This window comes from Mixophyes fleayi, chromosome 4 (genome assembly GCF_038048845.1).
Source record: "Mixophyes fleayi isolate aMixFle1 chromosome 4, aMixFle1.hap1, whole genome shotgun sequence".
Lineage (NCBI taxonomy): Eukaryota > Metazoa > Chordata > Amphibia > Anura > Limnodynastidae > Mixophyes > Mixophyes fleayi.
The window spans coordinates 12,906,251-12,930,163 of NC_134405.1; the positions used below are offsets into that span (position 1 = coordinate 12,906,251).

Below are 23,913 nucleotides of genomic sequence, written 5' to 3' on the forward strand. Positions count from 1 at the left end.
GCCAAGGAAGGAGAAAAAATAGGAGGAGGATGGGAATGGAAAAAAGGGGACTGGTCATGTGTAAAAACGAGTGCACTCCAATAGAAGTATCATGGTCCCTCAAGGTCAGGAGCTCATGAGAGGCCTACATCTGGTTGCTCAATTCAGAGTTACAAAGTTGAAAGTTATAACAATAATGTGCCACCAAAACTGAAAGTTCAGCAGTAAATGCAATGTGAGGATAATGTCATACTATTAAATGACCACTGGGTGGTAGCAGAGTTCCACAAAGAGAAATCTGATCAGGGCAATCAGATTGTCAAATCAGTTAGAGGCAAAGGACATCCACTACAGGAAACCAGACTAGTGTGAACAGGAAGGCAGATTACCTCTGAGCCAATCATCATCATTTATTTATATAGCGCCACTAATTCTGCAGCGCTGTACAGAGAACTCACTCACATCAGTACCTGCCCCATTGGGGCTTACAGTCTAAATTCCCTAATATAGACACACACTCACACACAGACATAGACAGACAGAGAGACTAGGGTCAATTTTGATAGCAGCCAATTAACCTCCAGTATGTTTTTGGAGTGTGGGAGGAAACCGGAGGACCCGGAGGAAACCCACGCAAACACGTGGAGAACATACCAACTCCGAAGCCTCATTGGAGATAGTGTGACAGCAGGCTGGTATTATGGATTGGAGGAACAACCAACACACGGCGACTGATCACCGGGAACAGTGGTTCTGGAAGTCACTCTCAGCGGGGCAAGACTCCTGTATTAGCCGCCAGGTCCAGCGGTGGAGCTATAGTAGGTAGAAGTGAAAGCGCAGGCAGTGCAGTCAGGTTCCTCGGCTTCACATTGAGGGGAGGCGTATGCAGTGGGACGGGAGGGCCAGGGCAGGCAAGTCTGGAGTTGTCCCAGTTCCCAGACACGGCGCACCAAACAGTGCGAAGTATCAGCCCTGTCACAGATCTTGTGGCGGAAAAACAGGCTTGAGTGTTTTTATTGCGTCCGGGTCACCAGAGCAGTGTGAAAAAGCTGAAATTATGAGCACTGGACTGTGCTGGGTCACCATCTGCTCTCATGTGGTCGAGTTTGCAGGTTGATATCGTGTAACTCTGGAGCTTGTGTTGGACACGTCAAGCCGCAATGGCGTCCAAACAAAGCCCCCTCTTCACACGGCTTTGCTTGAAAAGGTAGAGAGGTGTGCACCTAACAGAAGTGCACGCAGCATTGCCCATGTATCTTATGGGGATAGGAAGAGTTGGAGAGCAGCCAAGCACTATCTAAAATTATAGCTACGCCCCCATGTATGTTTGTCACGCCCACTGGCAGCATGGTATGGAAACCCCCTCTACAAATCATCATCATCATCATTTATTTATATAGCGCCACTAATTCCGCAGCGGAATTCTGTACGGAGAACTCACTCACATCAATCCCTGCCCCATTGGAGCTTACAGTCTAAATTCCCTAACACACAAACAGACAGACAGAAACACAAACTAGGGTCAATTTTGATAGCAGCCAATTAACCTACTAGTACGTTTTGGAGTGCGGGAGAAACCGGAGCACCCGGAGGAAACCCACGCAAACACGGGGAGAACATACAAACTCCACACAGATAAGGGTATGGTCGGGAATCAAACTCATGACCCCAGTGCTGTGAGGCAGAAGTGCTAACCACTTAGCCACCGTGCTGCATTTTCCCCTGCTTTGAGTTGCTGAAAGATAAGTAGCATGCCCCCAGGATCAAAAACATTTATTATTGAGGCAATTTGTTTGCTTTTCCAAGATGAAAACCAAAGGAACTGCTTCATGTTTTCACAGAATTGCCCGAATGAGAGTATTTTTGTGTGTGCCAGGTTTCCATAAGGTGTCAGGATATTACTGTCTTATTTCTCTATGCAGGAGAGGGAGAATTTAGAAGGACACAAGGGTCTGTACAAGGACGTGATGGAGAATCACTGGCCCCTTACATTACCTGGTAAGAGGTGACTAATTTATTGTAATGGACAGAGCAGATTTGAATGCCATGTAGATACACACATTATCTGATCATTATCTATCTACAATGTATTCACTCACTATGTGTCTTCTACAGATAACAGGAATACCCCAGAAAGATGTCCCCATCCTCTTTATTCACAGGATTTTACAGAAGAAGATCACAGTATCCAGCAGGAGTATCAGGTAGATGGAACTGAGGGTCTCGCCAGAATACCAATGTGACTTTTCACTGTGTGAGCTGTAGAGCAGCTGTCGGGGTCTTATACACTGATATACTTCTGTTTAATCTCCGTTAACGAAACCAGACATTATTAAAGTGTTATTTCTCTGTCATGTCATTGGGGGACACTGTGACATTAGGTATTGTAGCTCAGTGTTTTAATTTTTACCCCTTTTTTTTTTAAAATCATTTTCTCTGCTCTGAGACAAAATGACAATTGTTAATGTTTGTTGATTATTAATCTTAATTCATGAAATCGGACATCATTTAGGTTTTATTTTATTGTTTTATGGGTTATATAGGTCAAAGACCTGACTAATATGAAGGTAGAAGATACAGAGGGAGAAGAAGAGACGTATGTGAGAGGTGGAGAGCAGTGTAAAGAGGAGGAGATCCCTACAGATATCAGCACAGGTGAGTAAGAAACAACTGTTACAGAAAAGAGTCACAAAGTCTCCTTGTTCAGTCACTACAACAATCTCTTATTCTACACCCTGCTCTATCTGTATAAACTAATGAGGAAAAAGTATCTGTCCATTGGAGGAGTCAGGATCCATTAGCTACTAATAGACTCTTGGTCTCCTCCTCACATCATGTCAATCTATACTACAAGCCCAGAGATCTGACCAGTCTCCTCCTCACACACACTGGTGATACTCAAACATCAAAGGGACATTACTATAGTAATTAAATCACAGTCACCTGGATGGAACCCTTTGTGACATTACCCATGTACCTGTGATCCTGCCTGTGCACTGCCACATGTGACATTGCTTGTTATCTTCCTTGTGTAATCATAGCTGGATGTTGTATTCTTAATATGTGTATGCTAATACTGTAATATTACCTTCTAAAACATAGAAGGTAATTCTCCTCTCCCTAACATAACACAGAGCTCATCACAATGAACACATCACACAAAAAGCACCTTCTCACACACAGAACTATAACCTCTCGCCAGTCATTGCACAATATCTTCCTTCAATCTCTGTGCTTGAATTCTCTGTACTGTTGTCTTCATTTTCTTCTTTGTCTCTTCTGCTCTTCCCTTGTGCTTCCCCCCCCCCCCCCCCACATTTTGATGTTCCATTTTCCTACTCTGCCCTTTTACTCTCCTCCACTCTGTGTCCTCATCATTCTGTGTTGCTATTTCATACATTACTCCACTTCTTTACTTCCCTGTCAATGCATATCCAAACCAAAGCTTCAGCCTACATTAGAAGCATGACCCTGGCAGCGGTACTATGCTACCTGAGGTTGACCAGAGGGAGATATAGAGGCTGTTTCACTGTTTTCTTCTGCTACCTATGCTTCCACATTGATAGGATTTGCTGCTACTTTAGCCCAGGTCTACTCTACTTCTAAGGCTCCAGTACGTGTGAGGGCAGTGTCTGGATGGGCAACGACACAGGAAAATGACGCTTCCTGTCCTATGATATTGGCTGGGCATTGTATATGCTTAGGACATGTTACTCACCAATCTATGAGATTATACATAAATAGGCAGAAGACTCATTGGAGTAGCTTGCATCCTAAAGTGAAAAATCGTGCATAGTTACCTGATTATTTTTCAAACTCACAAATCACTTGAGTTAGACTACAGAAACAGGTTCACAAATACTGTCACTACCAATAACATCTCATTCAATGTTTGGTCTAGTGCAGTGGATGTAATGCGTTAGGTGGAGCTTTCCAGAGGACGCAGACACATTCCACAAGCTGTGACATTGCAATACTCATATGCTGCTCTTGCAGGTCTGCAATGTACACATAATATAGGTAATGCACAACATGATATGGGGACTTCTACTAGCTATAGGAACAGGAAACTGAAAACTCCAAAAAGAACTACACTTCTTTTGAGTGATTCCATTATAAGAGACGTACATCTGGGAAACGCTACTGAAGTGGAGAGACGAGTAAGGTGCCACAGCTCCAAGGGATAAAGAGCGCATGCTAAAAATCATGAAGGCAGCAAGAAAAGATGGGGAGGTGGATGTCATTGTCCACCTAGGGACAAATGACTAAAATATCCTGATATGCAATGTTTGGAGCAAAGAAGGAAAAGGGGGGACTTGATAGAAGCTTTCAAATATATCAGGGGTTTTAACAAAGTACCGGAGGGAAACATTCTTCAAAGGAACAGAATTATTAGAACACGAGGACATGAACTGACATTGGGGGGAAGTAGGTTCAGAGGAAATATGAGGAAAAACTGCTTCACATAAAGGGTAGTGGATAAGTGGAATAGTCTCCCATCAGAGGTGGTAAATATGCTTGGGATAGACATAAGGACATCATTATGAAGAAATAAGGATCAAATAGGGTTTGAGGTTACCATAGATTTAAAAAAATAGGACTAGATGGGCCAAGCAGTTCTTATCTGCCATCAAATTCTATGTTTCAAACTTTGAATTTTCGGTGCTGTTGTACAATCAGCATGTCACTATGGCTGGATCTGTGCAATGTGCTCGGTAATGGGGTTGCGTTATATTTTAAGCCAGTGTTTTGTCTGTTCAAGTGTCATATTTTCTATTTGTACTATTTGCAATAGAGTGTTCTTTTTTTTTTTTTTTTTTTTAAAAACATTTTTTATTGAAGAAGTTCGGATACATATAGCACAATAATAGCTGTTACATATTAACAGTCATTTTCAGGTACAATTAACAGACATGAACATATATAGTATTACATATTTTGTTGGAGCAATCAGGGAGACTTGTCCATGTTGGGTCTTCTTCTTGTCTACAGCGATAACATCTTAATTTTCTAAAATACAGATATTCCCAGCAAAGATAGGTTATGAATTTTTAGCATAGTTAACTTTATAATTTTGCAGGACATTGTAATTGTAATATCCCCCAGGGTCGAGAGCAAACAGAAAACCGCAATCTCTCCATTCCATACCAAATAACTACCAAAAAACATCAAGGTGCAGAAAAGCCAGAAAAGAAGAAGAAGGCTTACATTAGTCTCCTATATGGAGATTGGAGAGTCTTGGAGAAATACTCTGGTTTCAAACCAAAGCGTCTGGTAGAAACAGTCACAGAGCTGCACTCTCAGTGGGGTGGGTAGGATGTTAATATAACTTTCCCAGATTTCAAAGATTTTACGAGTTAATGTTCCCTTCTGGAGGGATGCCTCCAGCCAATCCATCCGTAGGAGAAAATACATTTTTTCCTTAAACAAGTCGACTGTTGAAGGAGACTTCTGAATACACATATGGAGAGCTGATTTCCTAGCCGCGGGAGATATTGCCGTAAGTAGCCTTCTCCTCCCTGCGGAACTCCGCGTATCGGGAGGCAGAATGCCTGTAATAGAGTGTTCTTAATATCCAACTTAAATTGAACATCATAAATAGCATTTTGAGAAATTATAATCTGTCCCTCAGTGACAAGGGGGGAAATATATCAAACCTTCGAAAATGGAAAAGTGGAGCTGTAACCAGTCAGATTTTAACTAATTTTCTAGAATGTTTTAGATAAATGATAGCTATCATTATTATTATTAATTTTTATTTATAGGGCGCCACTAGGTGTCCGTAGCGCCGTACAGGGACAAACGAGATTACAATATGAGGTGAGACAGCACAGTACAGTAAACAATAATCACAGTAACTCAGTGAGCTCAAAGCACCGCTAGAGGGGCGGAGGAGGGGAGAGGGGAAGGTCCGCCAACGACGGAGTCCAAGAGGGAAGGCACGGATGACAGGGAGACCCCTAGAGGGGAGAGGAGGGAGCGAGAGGGGACGCGGGAAAGAGGGTCCTCAAGGAGGAGGGCTAAGTAGCTGGAGAGCAGAGTTAACAGTGGTGAAGACAGGAGGAGAGAATACCCTGCTCAAAGGAGCGTACAATCTAAGGGATTCTAGCTAGATCTAAAATGTTTATAACTTTTATTTTCCGACAGATGGTTCCAAACGCACAATGACCTCGGAGGGACATCTAATTTTCTCTCCAGAATTTAAAATAGAAGATGAAAACATCATGCAAGATTCTTCAGAAGAAAACTGCAATAACCGAAATATAGATCTAGTACTTTACAATGCAAATATATCATCTGATTCCTGTACTGTTAAGGAATGCTCTAAAGATAACTCGGATATTGCTACACACAGTACAGCTCATGGAAGTGATACAACATTTTCCTGTTCTGAGTGTAACAAATGTTTTACACATAAATCATATGTTAGTATACATATGAGAATTCACACAGGTGAGAAGCCATTTTCATGTTCTGAGTGTGGGAAATGTTTTGCACGAAAATCATATCTAGTTGTACATCAGATAATTCACACAGGTGAGAAACCATTTTCATGTTCTGAGTGTGGGAAATGTTTTACGCGTAAATCAGATCTTGTTGTACATCAGATAATTCACACAGGTGAGAAACCATTTGTGTGTTCTGAGTGTGGGAAATGTTTTCCACGTAAATCGAATCTTTACCGACATCAGAGAAATCACACAGGCGAGAAACTATTTTCATGTTCTGAGTGTGGGAAACGTTTTACATATAATTCATATCTTGTTGCACATCAGAGAAGTCACACAGGTGAGAAACCATTTTTATGTTCTGAGTGTGGGAAACATTTTACATATTCATCACATCTTGTTGCACATCATAAAACTCACACAGGTGAGAAACCATTTCCATGCTCCGAGTGTGGGAAATGGTTTCCACATAAATTTCAACTTGTTATACATCAGAGAACTCACACAGGTGAGAAACCATTTTCATGTTCTGAGTGTGGAGAATGTTTTAGATATAAAGTGTCTCTTGTTGATCATCAGAGAGGTCACACAGGTGAGAAACCATTTTCATGTTCTCAGTGTGGAGAATGTTTTAGATATAAAGTGTCTCTTGTTGATCATCAGAGATGTCACACAGGCGAGGAACCATTTTCATGTTCGGAGTGTGGGAAATTGTTTGCACGAAAATCATATCTTGTTTCACATCAGTTGACTCACACAGGTGAGAAACCATTTTCATGCACGGAGTGTGGGAAATTGTTTGCACGAAAATCATGTCTTGTTTCACATCAGTTGACTCACACAGGTGAGAAACCATTTTCATGTTCTGAGTGTGGGAAATATTTTTCACATAAGTCAAATCTTGTTGTACATCAGAGAAGTCACACAGGTGAGAAACCATTTTCATGTTCTGAGTGCTGGAAAAATTTTACACTTAAATCACATCTTCTTGCACATCAGAGAACTCACACAGGTGAGCCACCATTTCCATGTTCTGAGTGTGGGAAATGTTTTACACACAAATCAAATCTTAGTAGACATCAGAAAAGTCACAGGTGAGCAATCATTTACATGTTTAGAGTATTGGAAACGTTTTATACACCGATCACAACATATTTGACATCAGAGAACTCGCACAGCTCAGAAACCAAAGTTTTACAACAAAATCATCTTCTTGAACATCAGAGAATTCCTACAAGAGAAAAGTAATAATGTTTGGTGATAATTTATGATGTGACATGGTTTATATAATTCGTTCAGTAATCTGTGTTACTATCACACTGCATGTGCAATTTTTTGATGCCATGTTGCTGCTATTGTATAAACACATCCGTTAATACAGTTACATGTGTGGCTTTGTAATTCAGTTTCTGTATGCAGGGTGCTCCTCATAGGAGGAGCTAAGCACTTCTGGCCATAGCTTGCTGAATATGTTCTCTCTCGTGCACCTTGTATTTCTCTCACATGAGAAACAAGATTTTGTCCTGGAGGAGGGGCGCAATATATTTAAATGACGTTCATAGGGTGGAGAGAATTTTCCCAGATTATCAGGTAGATGCAGTATCTTTTGCACTTTTCACATACTTACTGGTTTCAGAGGCCAGACCTTACCCTATATTTTTAAATGTGACCCCTTTTGTACCTTCCAGGCACACTGATTACAGAAAAGCACCTTTAAACTAGAAAAAGTCGACATTGACATAAAATAGTAAGCAGGATTTTGATAGTTTTATTTTTCTCCATGTGCTTCTTAGCTCCCAAAAGCAGAATATGGTTATACTATATACTTATGTATGTACCACTAAATAGTGGTATTTGTGTATAATTAAATGCTTAATGAAGTTACATTTTTAAAGTTCTTAATTTACACCCAGTGGCTCCAGAAATTCTCTGGTTAGGTTAAGAAGATTCCTCATGTGCCTTCTTGCCAGGAAGAACCTCTTTTGCCTTCTCTTTGAACTCAATTCAGATAGACATTGGTTTAATTGACATGCTGATGGTTCCTTTCCTTTACATATTGGACATATCAAATGGTGTTAACATGATGTGGTTCACAGGAAACTGAAGGCTGACAGTCTTTTTATTATAAAATAATGTACATGCTTCATACTCCCAACACTCATATATTAAAGATGATTTCATTGAGATGTATGCTAGGAAGGGTCACGCTGGAGTCAAAAGTTTGACAATTTTAAAATGTTTGTAATCTTTATTCATAATTAAAAATATACATCTTTAGTCCTTCACAGGACTCAAACAGAGCGTGTGGGGGAAGTGCACAACATGACTTCAGTTACATATTTTGATGTCCTCAAAGGCTTTTCACTAGATGCCAAAAAGTTTCACTTAAAAATCATTCCATGCATGTGTTTTCACTATGTACCTGCATCAGTTGTTGTTGTCCTCTTAAACCATGTACACCCCAATTACCTTTATTATGGGAAGAAATCAATCACTAAAATGCACCAGGGATCTTCATTGCCACCATGTAGTTAGTTAAAAATCTTGGCAGACAACACAGGTCTTGGGAACATCCGAATATCTCAATTTATTATTAAGAGACTACTTCAACTCTGTATGGACACGGTTAAATGGTCACACCACCCAGAGAGTATTGTATGCTGGGCTAATTGTGTTTAGAAGGAGGCTAAATAAAGCGGTCAGTCCCTTATCAAAAAATGACAAGTTGCCTTAGTGCTGGAAAGGGGATCGTGTTAGCCATTTTGTTTGTGTCGATGGTTAAACAAAGTTGATTCCCAAGCAGCAACAAACATGTCATCTCACTAGAGTCACTATACAATGAACAAGGGGTCCATATTGCTCATTGCCCACCAGCCACTGCATTAGCCACCCTGTCCTGACTACCATGATTTTGACAAAGACCACAATATGGACTATCCTAATGATGTTGACAGCTTACTGTTTTAGAAGAAACCACTAAAAGAAGTGTGAATTGAAACAGCAAAATCTTAATCGGAATAAAAGAACAATTCCCAGACATTAGGTAGGCGAAACTAATTGGGCACTACAGAAGATGAACAATGCATAAATAGAGGAACATCTAATTACTCCTAATACCCGTTTACTATCTATATTGCTAAAAAAAACCCTCGTCTTTGCAAGATAAAAATATACAAGTGTACCATCAAGAAGAAGGGTATGGAAATAACACATATAGGAGAAGATAATAAAGCTGCCTTTTACGGGGTTAGTGTGTCCTAATCCATAATGAAGAAAGATAAATTATAGTAAACATAAAGGCTCTTTTATCTCTAACCTATAATGAGGACCAACCAACCAATTTGTACTTAAAAATAAATATTTTTATTGACACAATTAAAAACATAAAGTAAACAATCCTACTTATTAATGAGTAGGCACTATTAGTAATGAAACCAGACTCCATTCATTATCAGTTGGAGGTGAAAATTAGTTGTATGTAAGAAGAACTGATAATTACTATAAAAGGATACAAACTGAGAATCCCATCGGTATTCAGCTACAGAAATATGTATTTTTTTATATTCCCCATTATAGATTAGAGATAAAAGCAACTTTTTGTTTGCTATAAAAACTTAAAAGCACTGCTGGCAAATAGCCTCTGGCTACCATTAGTCACACCAGGGAGAGAAAGATGGCTTTGGGGGTGAAGGCTGCACATGATTTCTGTTTTTTTTTTTAATTTTGTGAGTCATCTCTATTGGCAATTCCGAAAGTAAGTAAAAGTATATAAGAAAGTAGTTAGCAGTGGTAATCTTACTGAAAACTCAACGTTTTCAATTGAAAATGAAAGACAAAAAATGCTATTTTAATTATATATTCACTTTCGTATTAGTATAATGTAAATCAGATATGTTATTATTATTCTTTATATAGTGCCAACATATTAAGCAGCAGGGGCGGGCTGGCCCGGGGGCAGATGGCACCCGGGCCGGACAGAAGAACAGTATTTTGGGCCGCCTGGTGGTCCAGTGGTAATGCGATGGAGACAGCCTTTGCGGTCTGTGCAGGGGCTGTCACATCGCAGAGTACTCACTGCAGCTGGATCATTCATTCACAGAATATTGTACTACAGATTGTAGTACAATATTCTGTGAATGGATGATGCCCCTGCAGTGAGTACTCTGTGATGTGACAGCTCCTGCACAGACCGCAAAGGCTGTCTCCATCGCATCTCAGTAGCAGGCAGCTTACACCGCAGTGGTCACATAGTAGGAAGTGTAGGCGGGGCTGATGGAACTCTATGGTCAGTTTGCAGGAGCTGCAGCAGTTCTCTCTGTCCCTGGAGCCACTCATGTAGAAAAAGGTAAGAGGAAGGGGGAGTTGCTGTGTGTAGGGGATTGAAGCTGCAGGGTATAGGGGTACATGCAGGGCCTGATCAACCAATAGGCTGATCAGGCTGCAGCCTGGAGCGCTGGAGTCTGGGGGGTGCAGCGTCCCAGAGGTTAATTTTTTTTCCCTTTCATTTACATCTCACGTGACCACAGTAAGAAGCGCCCGCGGCCGCGCTGACAGGCAGCTAGCAGCGATCGCTGCCAGACTGCCTGTCATGTATAGCGCTGGAGAGAAGACTGCTGCCCAGGAACAACAGGTAAGTCCTAATGTCTGGGGGCGGAGGGGCTGGTAACAAAGCTAAAGGGGCAAGTAAAGAGGCTAATGGTGGCAGGTGACATTGCTAATGGGGGCAGATAATGCTAAAGGGGCAGGTGAAGAGGCTAATGGGGGCAGGTAACAATGCTAATGGGGGCAGGAAAAGAGGCTAATGGGGCAGCTAACAATGCTAATGGGGGCAGATAATAGGGGCAGATAGCAATGCTAATGGCTAAAGGGGGCAGGAGAAGAGGCTAATGGGGAGCAGGTAACCATGCTAATGGGGCAGATAACAATGCTAATGGGGGCAGGAGAAGAGGCTAATGGGGTCAGGTAACAATGCTAATGGGGGCAGATAATTCTAAAGGGGCAGGTGAAGAAGCTAATGGGGCAAGTAACACTGATAATAGGGGCAGATAGCAATGCTAATGGCTAAAGAGGCTAATGGGGGCAGGTAACAATGCTAATGGGGGCAGATAATTCTAAAGGGGCAGGTGAAGAGGCTAAAGAGGGCAGTTGACAATGCTAATGGGGTCAGTTGAAGAGGCTGAACGGGGCTGATGAAATGGTTGAGGGGACTATTTAAAAAAATAGAGCAGCTTTGGGGGGGCATAATCTTTGTATTGTGTGACGGTTATGAGGATGGTCTCTGTGGTTCTAGGGTCATTAGAATGCAAAATTTTAGTCAGATGGGGCTGATAGAGGTTTATATTTGATTATAGCTCTTTGACAACAATTTTCATATATTTTATTGCCTACATATGCCTGTGCTATGGGGTAGTTTTATATATCCATAATGGACTGTTGTGTTTTGGAGCCTAATCATTCAGGCTTTGTTAACATTTAGCATTATAATACAATTGCTGCATATTTTCAAAACAGGACACCGACTTTCCAGAAGCAGCTAGCAGACAACAAAGCTGCAAGAACAGGGAAGAGAGAATGCACAATCTGTCTAATTTTGAATGCTGGCGAATTCTCCTGAATATACATATTCAGGAGTATTCATATACACTTATATTGGAGGGGCGGGGGCGCTGCGGCGGTAATAGCCTAGGGCAGCTGGAACTCTTAATCGGGCCCTGGGTACATGTGTAGCTAAAGGTGCTGGGGGCAGAGGGGGACATGTGTAGCTAAAGGTGCTGGGGGCAGAGGGGGACATGTGTAGCTAAAGGTGCTGGGACAGAGGGGTACATGTGCAGCTAAAGGTGCTGGGGCAGAGGGGTACATGTGTGGCTAAAGGTGCTGGGACAGGGGTACATGTGCAGCTAAAGGTGCTGGGACAGAGGGGTACATGTGTGGCTAAAGGTGCTGGGACAGAGGGGTACATGTGTAGCTAAAGGTGCTGGGACAGAGAGGGACATGTGTAGCTAAAGGTGCTGGGACAGAGGTGGGACATGTGTAGCTAAAGGTGCTGGGGCAGAGGGGGGCATGTGTAGCTAAAGGTGCTGGGACAGAGGGGGACATGTGTAGCTAAAGGTGCTGGGGCAGAGGGGGGCATGTGTAGCTAAAGGTGCTGGGACAGAGGGGGACATGTGTAGCTAAAGGTGCTGGGACAGAGGGGGGCATGTGTGACTAAAGCATGTGGGCAGAAGGGGGGCCTAATTATAAAACGTGGGTGATATATTGATTTAATGCCAGGGATTGTTGAAGTTTTCTAAATTTTATGTACCCATTTTTTATTTTTTTTTACCAAATAGGGTCTCCAAGGATCCAGAGCTAAAGTAACCAGCAGCCACAAGTGGTGACCGTGACAAGAACAGGTAAGAGAGGGCAGGACAGTCTGCCAACTGTCCTGAATCTGGTGGGACAGTCCCGAATTTGGGTGACTGTTTCGCTTAGGACAGTTGGGAGGTATGTCCCGCTTCACCGTGTACTGCTCGTGAAGGCAGAACTGTGTGCACCTAACAGTAGTGCACAGTATTGCCTGTGTATGTTTTCTCTAAAATGATAACTATGCTACATCATGCCTAGCCTCCCCAGAGCCTTAATCCAGCTCTGGGCCTGGGCATAAATATATATATATGGATTAAGCAACACAAATAGCCTCTTTGTATATAGATAAATATATATTGTACCAAAAACCACCCTTTAAGGATGGGCTGCTACTTATGGGCCAGTGCTGTGTGCTTGCCCCCTGGGCTAAAGTCTGCCAGCCTTCCCCTGTTAAGCAGTGCTTTATAGATAATGTGTAATCATTCATATCAGTGCCTCTCCCAGTGGGTCTTACAGTCTCAGTTCTCTACAAACACACTCGCTCTCCCAGCTTTCTGAATAGGAGATGGATATATTTAGTATATATGGGGTTTTTTGCATTAAGAGAAAATGAAGGCTTTGATCAAGATGCACTTAGATTAGATAATTCATTGACTACAACAAGAATGTGGGTCAACAAAATAATTTTAAGAAACCCAAATCTTTTTATATGGAATTTTTTTTTTAACACGTGTTCTAGTCGTGGTCCATACTTAGTCCATACGTAATAAATCCACTTACTTCAAAAATAAATAATTGCTACTGCCTATTCCCAATGACAGCCGATTGCAGATTTAGGGATTATTATCATTTATTTGTATGGCGCCACAAGTTCCGTAACACCTGACAGTAGTGCAGATATGACATACATGAAAACAGTGAACATAACAACATGCACATGGGTACAAAGCAGAATAAATGCATTGATGCAATTAACTTAAAAAAATGTCATGGCATACAGAAACAATTCAGCAGAAGACATAACAGGGACAAACAAGGAAGACAGGACAGACATGAGACATAGGGTAGAGGACCCTGCCCGCAAAACTTTACATTCTAAAGGCAGGGGGTAGGGAGAGACAAAGGGACATTAAGATAAGCAATCCATGTGACTAGCAGGCGTAAGTTAAACAGTCGAACTGGAAGATGAATTATGTAAGGATATCGGGCAGGCAGGATGGGTAAGAATGAGAGGAGGAATATGGGGCAATGAGGACAGACATGCAATCAGTCAGTGTACTGCGGGTGCAGGTGTTTGTTAGTACAGATAAATAACATGTAATACAGATGAACAGATTGAACATATTGAGAAAATAAATGAGAGACAAGGTTTCCAAGTGGTTCTGTCACGGGCACTAGGAGTTTTACTAATGGCTCCTAGTCCAACATTAGAGGCATCTACCTCAAGGAAAAAAGGAAGAGTAACATCAGGTTGTCGAAGAATAGGAGCAGTTGAAAACGCCCTCTTGAGGAACTGAAATGCTTGAAGAGCCTCAGGAGACCATTGCTTGGTATTAGCACCCTTATGGGTAAGCGCCACAATAGAAGAGACAATGGAGGAGAAACCTTGACTAAAACGTCGATAATAGTTAGCAAATCCTAAAAAGCGTTGAATACCTCTGAGAGTAGTTGGCTGGGGCCAATGTAACACTGCATTCACTTTCTCCGGATCCATCTCCAGACCTACTCCAGACACAATATATCCCAGAAAGGGAATCAGATAATTCAAAGGAACATTTCTCCAGTTTACAGAATAATGAATTTTCCCGGAGTCTAGAAAGGACCTCTGCCACATGTAATCGATGGGATGAAAGATCTTGAGAAAATATCAATATGTCGTCTAGATAGACAACGACACAAACATACAACAAGTCCCGGAAAATCTCATTCACAAACCCCTGGAAGACAGCTGGGGCGTTACACAATCCAAAGGGCATGACAAGATATTCATAATGTCCATCCCTGGTGTTAAAAGCTGTCTTCCATTCGTCTCCGGCCTTGATCCGAATTAAATTATAAGCACCACGAAGATCCAAGCTCCCTTAATGCGATCAAAAAGTTCAGTAATTAACGGAATGGGGTAACGATTTTTGATGGTTATGGCATTAACACCTCGATAATCTATACACGGTCTCAAAGACCCGTCCTTCTTCTTAACAAAAAAGAAACCCGCTCCAGCGGGAGAAATGGACGGTCGAATAAACCCACAATGGAGATTTTCCTTGACATAGTCAGACATCTCCTGGGTCTCTGGTAACGCAAGGGGGTAAACACGACCCCTAGGAGGATTTTTGCCAGGCTGTAAATCTATTGGACAATCCCAAGCCCGATGAGGCGGAAGACGTTCTGACTGGGCTTTATCAAATACATCAGCAAAGGAGTTGTACTGTGGAGGAAGACCAGGTGGACAAGGTGTTATAGATAATTTATTTATTTTCACTGGAACCACTTGAGTCAAACATCTGTGATGACAATCCGAACCCCAGGAAATAACTTGAGGAACATTCCAGTCAATCTGTGGAGAATGGAGTTGAAGCCACGGAAAGCCAAGTACAATAGGACTAGTAGTAACCGGAAGATCTAAAAACGAAATTTGCTCTTGATGTAAAGCCCCGATTTGAAGGTTTACAGGAATGGTACGTTGAGTAATAGTTCCATTGATAATTCGTGAACCATCTATGGCCGTAACAGCAATAGCTGTTTTTAAAGGAGTCACAGGTAAAGACCACTGACACACTAAGGAACTTGAAATAAAACTCCCAGCAGCTCCAGAGTCCAGAAGTGCTTGCGATGTAAAAGACTTAGTAGAAGTGGAAACAGTAACAGCAAACGAGCAAATTTTAGAATTCAAAAGGTGTGGAGAGGATTCCAGGGACCCCAACCTTACCTCTCCAGAACAGGTTAGGGCCTCGCGTTTCCCGACTTTCTAGGGCATGAGTTCAGCAAGTGATTAGGATCAGCACAATAAATACAGAGCTTATTCTTCAACCGTCGTTCCCTCTCTTCTGAAGTCAATCTAGAACGTCCTACCTCCATGGGTTCCACTGAAGGTGAGAGATGACGAAATCGAGAAGGCAGGCGACTCGATGCTTTAGGTGAAGACTCCTTTTCGGAATTTCTTTCTCGGAATCTCATGTCCACTCTGTTGCACAAAGATATCAAAGCATCCAAAGAAGATGGTAACTCTTGGGAAGCCAGCACGTCTTTAATCTTGTCATCAAGACCTTGCCAGAAGGCAGCTATCAATGCCTCACTATTCCATTGGAGTTCAGAGGCAAGTGTGCAAAATTGAATTACGTACTGTGCTACAGAACGGGATCCTTGGCGTAATCGAAGAATACTAGAGGCAGCAGAAATAACACGACCAGGTTCGTCAAAAATTCTTCGGAAAGTTGAAATGAACATGGCACTATCCTCCAGCAGGGGGTCATTTCTTTCCCACAAAGGAGAGGCCCATGCCAGAGCCTGTCCAGAAAACAGAGAGATTAAATAGGCCACTTTAGAGCGATGAGTAGGGAAATTTTGAGGTTGGAGCTCAAAATGAATAGAGCACTGATTGAGAAAGCCCCTACAAGCTTTTTGATCTCCATCAAATTTTGAGGGAGTAGGCAGGTGTAGAGTAGAAGCAACAGACACCTGGGATGGCACTGGGAGAGAAGAAGACTCCGGGGGATTATTAGTAGAAGATTCATTTTGCACAGGATCTCCCCGAGAGACTAGAGACTGCAAACATTGAAATAATTGTTGCTGACGAGCATCTTGTTGTTCAACCCGAGTAACCAGGTACTGCAGCATATCCTTAGCTGTTGGTTCCGATCCTGGGTCTGTCATGGCCTGTTCTTACTGTCACGGGCACTAGGAGTTTTACCCAAAATTCACCAGGTGTAGCTACACTTACCAGAAGTGCGGACCTCTGGGTAGTGTGGTGAATCAGTGGAACCATACAGTAGAATAGAGGAATGTCAATAGTATAAATGCTGAGTCCTGGCACCGTGGAACTGTGATGGTACAGCAGTTTAGTAAACAGGATAAAATGAGGAAAGAGTCCAAGTGCCTTAGCACGCAGGTAGCATATAGCAGGCCAGTACTTGATAACTGGATAACGTTAGGCAAAGACCAATCAACAATATAGTAGTAGAGTCAGCGACTTACAGCTACAATACAGAGGCACTTGTAGACTTTAGTCCAGCTAATAGGTACCATACAGAGTAGTAGCTATGTCACAAGGAAACATGAATGGTCTACAGCTGGAAAGTTTCACCACGGATATGTAGAGAAGACTTGTCCAGCGCAGGTGTGTAACAGAATAGCGTGAGTGGTCTGCAATTGGCAATTTGTACCACTGATGTGAAGGGAAGACTTGTCCAGGCGCAGGCATGGAACAGATGTAACGTGAGTGGTCTGCAATAGACAAGTTGTACCACTGATGTGAAGGGAAGACTTGTCCAGGTACAGGCGTGGAACGGAGTAACGTGAATGGTCTGCAATAGACAAGTTGTACCACTGATGTGAAGGGAAGACTTGTCCAGGTGCAGGCATGTAACGGAACGTATAGTGTAATATGAAACATAGTCAATGATTCAAGGTTATCGTCCTGTGTCCAATTACACCTCCCCTATGTTCCTTCCAGCTCTCCGTCATTGGGCAGCACGTTGACTTAGTGGTTAGTACTTCTGTCTCACAGCACTGGGGTCATGAGTTCGATTCCCGACCAAGGCCTGATCTGTGTGGAGTTTGTATCTTCTCCACATGTTTGCGTGGGTTTCCTCCGGGTGCTCTGGTTTCCTCCCACATTCCAAAAAGATACTAATAGGTTAATTGGCTGCTATCAAATTGTACCTAGTCTGTCTATGTGTGTATGTTAGAAAATTTAGATTGTAAGCCCCAATGGGGCAGGGACTGGTGTGAGTACGTTCTCTGTACAGCGCTGTGGAATTAGTGGCGCTATATAAATAAATAGATGATGATGATATCCCTTGTTACTTCACCTTTCTCTAATGTCACCTGTGTTCCCCGTCTCTCTCAGGTTTCCTTTGTGTACCTACATTTTCTCTCATATATCACAATACAACACAATGCTGGTCAGAGACTTGCCCCCAAAGAATTCACCTATCCGAACGCAATATGTCAATATAGGCCTTAATTTCTGATAAATGGAGACATTACTTTTCTTAATAGGGTTTAAAGATAAACACTATTTAAAACATTTTGCATAAGCACATTCCAAAAAGCAAGAATACATTTTACATAAACAGATTAATCTTGTACAAAAATAAGTTAATATTATAAGACATTATTATGCATATTATGGCTATATGTGTACCATTTCATGTGAGAAAGTTTCTCATTTTTCATAAGTCCCCAAAATCTTGTACAACTCCAAAGACATATCTAGAATTGGTCTATATGCTTTCAGTTTTGTCATTAGCAAGTTGGCAAGCTCCAGTGAGTGCGATAAGTTCTGCCACCTGTGCTAAATGTGACTACTGCATATCCTGACTATAAAACAACTTGCTCAGATCTGTGACAACTCCCATCAACATATAACGTAGGATCAGGGTTATCTAACGGGGTGTCAACAAGGTGTGGTCTTGGAGAATATTTGTGTTCAACAATTTTAAACTATTATGTTGAGTAGTGTAGTCCCTTACCCTACCCTCTGAGAGTCCTAAGTCTCATTAAATGGTAAAAGTGTAGCTGGGATTAAAATGTTGCTATAAAACATTACAGAATGTATGGGGGATAAGAATTATTTCAGTCTAGGAAATATTCAGTTTGAGAAAGCTCTTGGACATCCCAGTCAAGATGGCTGAGAGGCAGCAAGAAACAGAAGACATAAAAGAAGGGGAGAGGTCAGAGGAGGAAAGGTAGATTTTGGTGTCATCAGCATAGAGGTGGTACTGGAGGCCAAAGGAGCTGATAAGTTCACCAAGGGAGAAGGTGTAGGGAGAGAAGACCAGTGGGTCATGATTCTTGGGGAACTTTGACGGGTAAAGGAAGAGTGGGAGGTGGAGTCTAGTATATAGACTGAAAAGAAGCTTTTGATGAGGTAGGAGGAAAGCCAGGACAATATAGTGTTACAGAGGCCTGTAGATTGAAGAGTTTGAAAAAGGAGGAAGTGGTCAATGGTATCGAAGGCAGCAGAGGTCAAAAAGGATAAGAAGGGAGAGGTGTCCCTTAGACTTAGAGAAGAGAAGGTTGTTAGTGACCTTACGGCACTTTCAGTGGAGTAGATAGAGTGAAATCTGGATTGGAGTGGATCAAGGAGGGAGTGGGATGAGAGAAAGGAGGTGAAGTTTGGAGGTAAAAAGGAGAGAGATAGGGTGGTAATTAGAAAGAGAGGGTCAAGGGATAGTTTTTTGTGTATGGAGGAAATGAGAGCATGTTTAAAGGAGGAGGAGAGATAGGATTAGGAGGTGGTAAGGTTGGACCTGGCATCAAGAGAAAGGGAGTGAAGGAGGTGAGAAGTGGGCAGATAGAGAGGGATGAAGAGTATAGACGTCTGCGTATTTGGGAGTGAAGCAAGAGAAGGTGGGTGGACAAGCAAATGGTGGTGACTGGTGAGCATGGAATGGAGATAGCATCCACAGAGGAAGGTGGGGCCAGAAGGGAGGAATTGTCATAAAGTATTGACTCAATTTTGGAGATGAAGTGGATAACAAATTCAAAAGCAAAGAGGAAGAAGCAGATTTGCAGAGAGGGAGGGGATAGTAGAGTGTTGAAAGTGGCAAAAAGGTGATGGGGTCGGAGAATTGGGAGAGTCTTGAAGTAGAACTGCTTAGAGAGTGATAAGGCAAAACTTTGAGGAGAGAATGAACTTGAAGTGAAGTAAGTCAGCATTAGTTGCTACTGGTGAATTTTTAAAGATAGTATATAAGTTTAGAGTGCCAAGGTTGAGATGGGGACTGACCAGGTTGATAGTGAGAGTTAGGGCGACATCGTCAAGTGCAGTGGTAAAGTTGTGATTATAGAAGAAAACATCCTGATAAGGGCAAGAAAGTGAGGTGATAGGGGAGAGGAGTGAAACCAGCATGGAGAAGAATGTGGTAGGATCAATGGTGTCTAGTTTACGCCAGAGTAACCTTAGGGAATGGGGAAGGTGAGAGGGGTGGGGAGATGCTAAAAGAATGGAGATGTGGTCAGAGAAAGGGAAAGATGAATTCAGAGACAGTACAGACATGGAAAAAGATCAGATCAAGGGAGAGGCCACTGCAGTGAGAGAGGACGACCACTGAGAGAGACCGAGGGAGAAAAGTCTGGAAGCAGCAGGTTCAGGGGTATTGTCTATGGGGATATTAAAGTACCCCAAGATAAGGGAGCGAAGGTTAGAGGAGAGAAAATGAGGGAGACATGTGGAGAAGTGATCAAGGAATTGATAAACTTAACCAGGAGGACAGTAGACAATGGCAACACAGAGGTGGGCTGTGTGGAAGAGGCAGATGGAGTGTAACTTGAAGGAGGAGAAAGAGAGGGAGTGTTCGAGGGGAGTAACACAGAAATAGCAGTGGGAGGAAGGTTTCAAACACCACCAACTTGCTGGCCCCCAGGTCTAGGCGTGTGGAAGGACAGGCCCCCGAAAGAGAGAAAAGCGGGAGAGATGGTGTCATCAGGATATAGTCAGGCTTCAATGGTGTGGAGGGAAGTAGGGAAGGGACTAGGTAGTAACAGAAAGAAGCAGAGAGAGCAGCAGCGAGGGTGAGTAAAGGGAGAGGGGGGATAGGAGGAGAGTGGGAAAGATGAGAGAAGGGCGGTGAGTCAGAGCAGGGTAGAGGAGAGAAGGGGTATAGGGGATAAAGGGAGAGGGGAGAACATAGGAAGGTTGGACAGAAGGGAGAGAGAAGCAAATCATGATAAGGCTAGAGATAAGCATGAGAATGAGAATAGAAAGTATGACAAAGAAAGGTGATGACGAAAAAGGATAATGCGATTGAAGGGAGAGAATGCTGAGGTAGCAGGAAGAAAAGTGGGGAAGAGAGGTAACAGGACTAGCAAGTGAATGGAAAGTAGTTAGGAAAGTAGTGATGTGGGATTGGTGACTTAAACACAGATAGGCTTGACAGTGTCATTTGCCTGGAGTGGAGAGGGCCTATATAAGATTAAGCATACTGGAAGGTATAGTGAGGGGGCTGTGTAGGATCACTGGGCTAAAGGGAGCTGGAGAGCCAGTTAGAGTGGTAAGTGGAGCAGCAAGTGTGGTATGTGTTATGTGCGTATTGTCGCTAACCAATAACGATTGTCGAACCTCGATTTGTGTTTCCAAAGCACAAAGATTTATTCTCAAAAAGTAGCAGAATAATTCAAGCAAAATAATAATAAGTACAGCCGTTACTTATCGCAGGCGCTCTGGATCCAGTGTGCAGTCATTCAATCCTGAAGTCTGGGGACAAGATGTCTGAACACTAGATGCGAAGCTGCTGCTTATATGCACACAGAAATACAGTAATACAATGAAGATGGTATAGCTTGTTTCTATTGGTCCAGGTTTCAGGAAGGTCCAAGGGGTTGTCAATCATTGGCTAGTTCATCCTAAGGAATCCAAAGGAGGGGGTCATCTCTCCAGGGGGTATGCTCTGCTCTTCCCGCCAAGATTCCTTAGTCTTAAGTAGTTCATAATTCCCTATCAATCATAACTTGTGTATGCACTCTGCGATTCCTTCGCAGAGTGAACCAAACAGTAAAAAATGTTAAGAGGTTTATTATGATACCACACATGATATGACTCCTTCAACCTGTTCCATATATTTCACTAATGTGCATATAACTTATATAACACATAAATACTACTATATTTCGACATAACTATGTGTTGCAACTACCATTAATGTGTACTATTTTACAAGTATGCGTGTTTGTGCAAATGTATGGTAAAAGACCAAATACTGTTGCTGCCACGTGTAGTAGCTGCGTACGCCCTTCCACGCCATAGCATGTCCTTGTACACCGTAGCGTACCGTACGCATCTTTTCAGACAAAGACAACCAAGTTTGCTCGATTTTAATTGAAATGACTTTAACCAATTTGCTGACTTCGACAGCTCCACCCTTTGATAGTGTAACAAACTATCACCCAATCACCATTTCAAGTTCAGGATTATACAATACTTCTTCACAGACCATGATCTCGGTATCTGGTACCACCCTTTCAGTCTCTTTCTCAGTGTTACTCCTAGGAGACTATTTTCCACATTTCAACACAGTAGGAACACATTTGACACATAAACCAATTGCTAAGATGACACCCAGTATAAGGAGAAGGAGCTTACCTACACTAGCAACCATTTCCTGTACTCACTCCCCCAGACCGGAAGAACCATTTCACAGGGTTCAACCATGAGAACCAACCTGCCACCTTTTCCCCGACCTCATATAACGAAGAATTATGGTTCTTTCGAAATTCCCATTTCAGTTGCAAAATTTCATCCATCTTCCGGTCTATAACCTCTTTAGGGTCATCCGTATTATTGGTGATGTACGTCCAACATTTGACACCGAACTGGGTGGCCAGTGTTACACAGAACCCACCAGTAATAGAGGTGAGATAATTTAGTACCAGTCTATGTTGCACCAACTCCTTCTTGTACGCTTGTAGCTCCCTTCCAGTATACCTGAAAGTGTCATCATACATCTCGGTGATATTATCTATTAATTTAGCTAGGTCTTGGATATATTTAAAGTTTAATGTTCCCTGAGCGGTCCTGGTGAGATCTAGAGCAACCATAACTTGAAACCCAGCGGTCTCACTAATCAATTTTGTAGCTATGGGTTCCTCACCAGGAATCATATTTCTCTTGCCACGGTGTTCATACTGTGTGTGTATGTATGGTGGTGATGTAGTCTTGTGAATACAAACCATTTTCTCATGAGTAATAGTCATGATTTCAGGAACCAGTTTAGCTAAGAAACACAAGCCCTTGGAACTCGGAGTCACCCAGGAGTAAGCTTTCCTTCCACAAACAAAATACACATCATCAGGGAGAACATAAGGAACAGTATGCCCATTAATTATATCACACAGAGTTTTGATAAAACTACCCATGCCTAGTGTCTCCATTTGCTCTAGACACATGTCGGCATGGATGACATTCTTACAATTATCTATAGAGACTTTTCCAATGGCTACTTTCTTATGTTTGGTTATACGCCCTAGTTTGTGACTTCCATCAACATTCCTGCCTATTGGTGACCTTGTGAGTCTCCCTCTAAAATGAGTGTGGTGAGCCATTGTCTGATCTGATTGGTCAGCTTCCCAATTCTCCAGACGTTTTACATGAAAGATATTTAGGCACAGCAAAGATCTGTCTATGGAGTATTGTCGAAGCGTCAGACTAGAACACCTAGTGTTATTGTACCTCCCGTCTATGGGCCTCCCACCCCTCAATTCGAGTACTTCGGATATGTTTAGAGGGAATGGCACTAGTCCTATATTATGCTGCCCTTGCGGCACGTGAGAGCACACCCAACACTCGGTTTGGTTTAGCACCTTACCCACCAGGGAGTGATAATCCTCCAAAGGATGCCCGCCTATATTCAGAGTACTGGGGGACTGGCATCGTTGGATGCATCTCTCTTCAACTAGGGAGTCGCAAAACTTGCATATACAATACTCATCAGACAATAGCCCCTCACACTGCCTCCGAGTTCTTGAGCTAGCAGACCTTTTCATAACCCCTGGACCAAGCTTGATAATGGGCTGCTCTGAGTATTCTAATAACTTTTCCTCTGCCTCCATTTCATCCGTATCACTACCAGAACTCTCCTCCGTCCTCCATCCTCCTTCACAAAAATAGAATGTCCTAGAAAGAGTAAAAACAAGGAAAATCCTGGAACAAAAGAAAAACAAAAACCGCCACTCCATCGCTGGAAAGATAGTTCTGGGGCAACGTCTCTGGTTCAGGTGTCTCGACTGCAGGCTTTAGGTCTCCCGGAACAGACTCACAAGTGACAGATCTATGTCGTCGGTCTCAGTTTTATCTTGCACTTTCTCCGGATTATGGACTCTCCTGCAGTGGGTGGAATGGACCCAAGTGTCTCTCTCTGCAACCTTCAGTGATGTAGTACTGGTCAGCAGCACTTGGTATGGGCCTTCCCAACGGTCTGTTAAA

At 42.5% G+C, this 23,913-nt stretch overlaps 1 protein-coding gene across 1 annotated transcript in view; it reads left to right on the top strand.

Moving 5' to 3' along the window:
- LOC142151056 (uncharacterized) overlaps positions 1–23,913 on the top strand; it is a 60,385-nt gene that overhangs the window by 13,510 nt on the left and 22,962 nt on the right. Inside the window, exons 2-6 of the mRNA XM_075206348.1 lie at positions 1,902–1,977; positions 2,095–2,183; positions 2,523–2,634; positions 6,127–7,465; positions 8,797–8,835. Of these exons, the coding sequence (XP_075062449.1) occupies positions 1,947–1,977; positions 2,095–2,183; positions 2,523–2,634; positions 6,127–7,465; positions 8,797–8,835 (1,610 nt within the window). The 5' untranslated portion in view covers positions 1,902–1,946. The remainder of the gene's footprint in view (positions 1–1,901; positions 1,978–2,094; positions 2,184–2,522; positions 2,635–6,126; positions 7,466–8,796; positions 8,836–23,913) is intronic.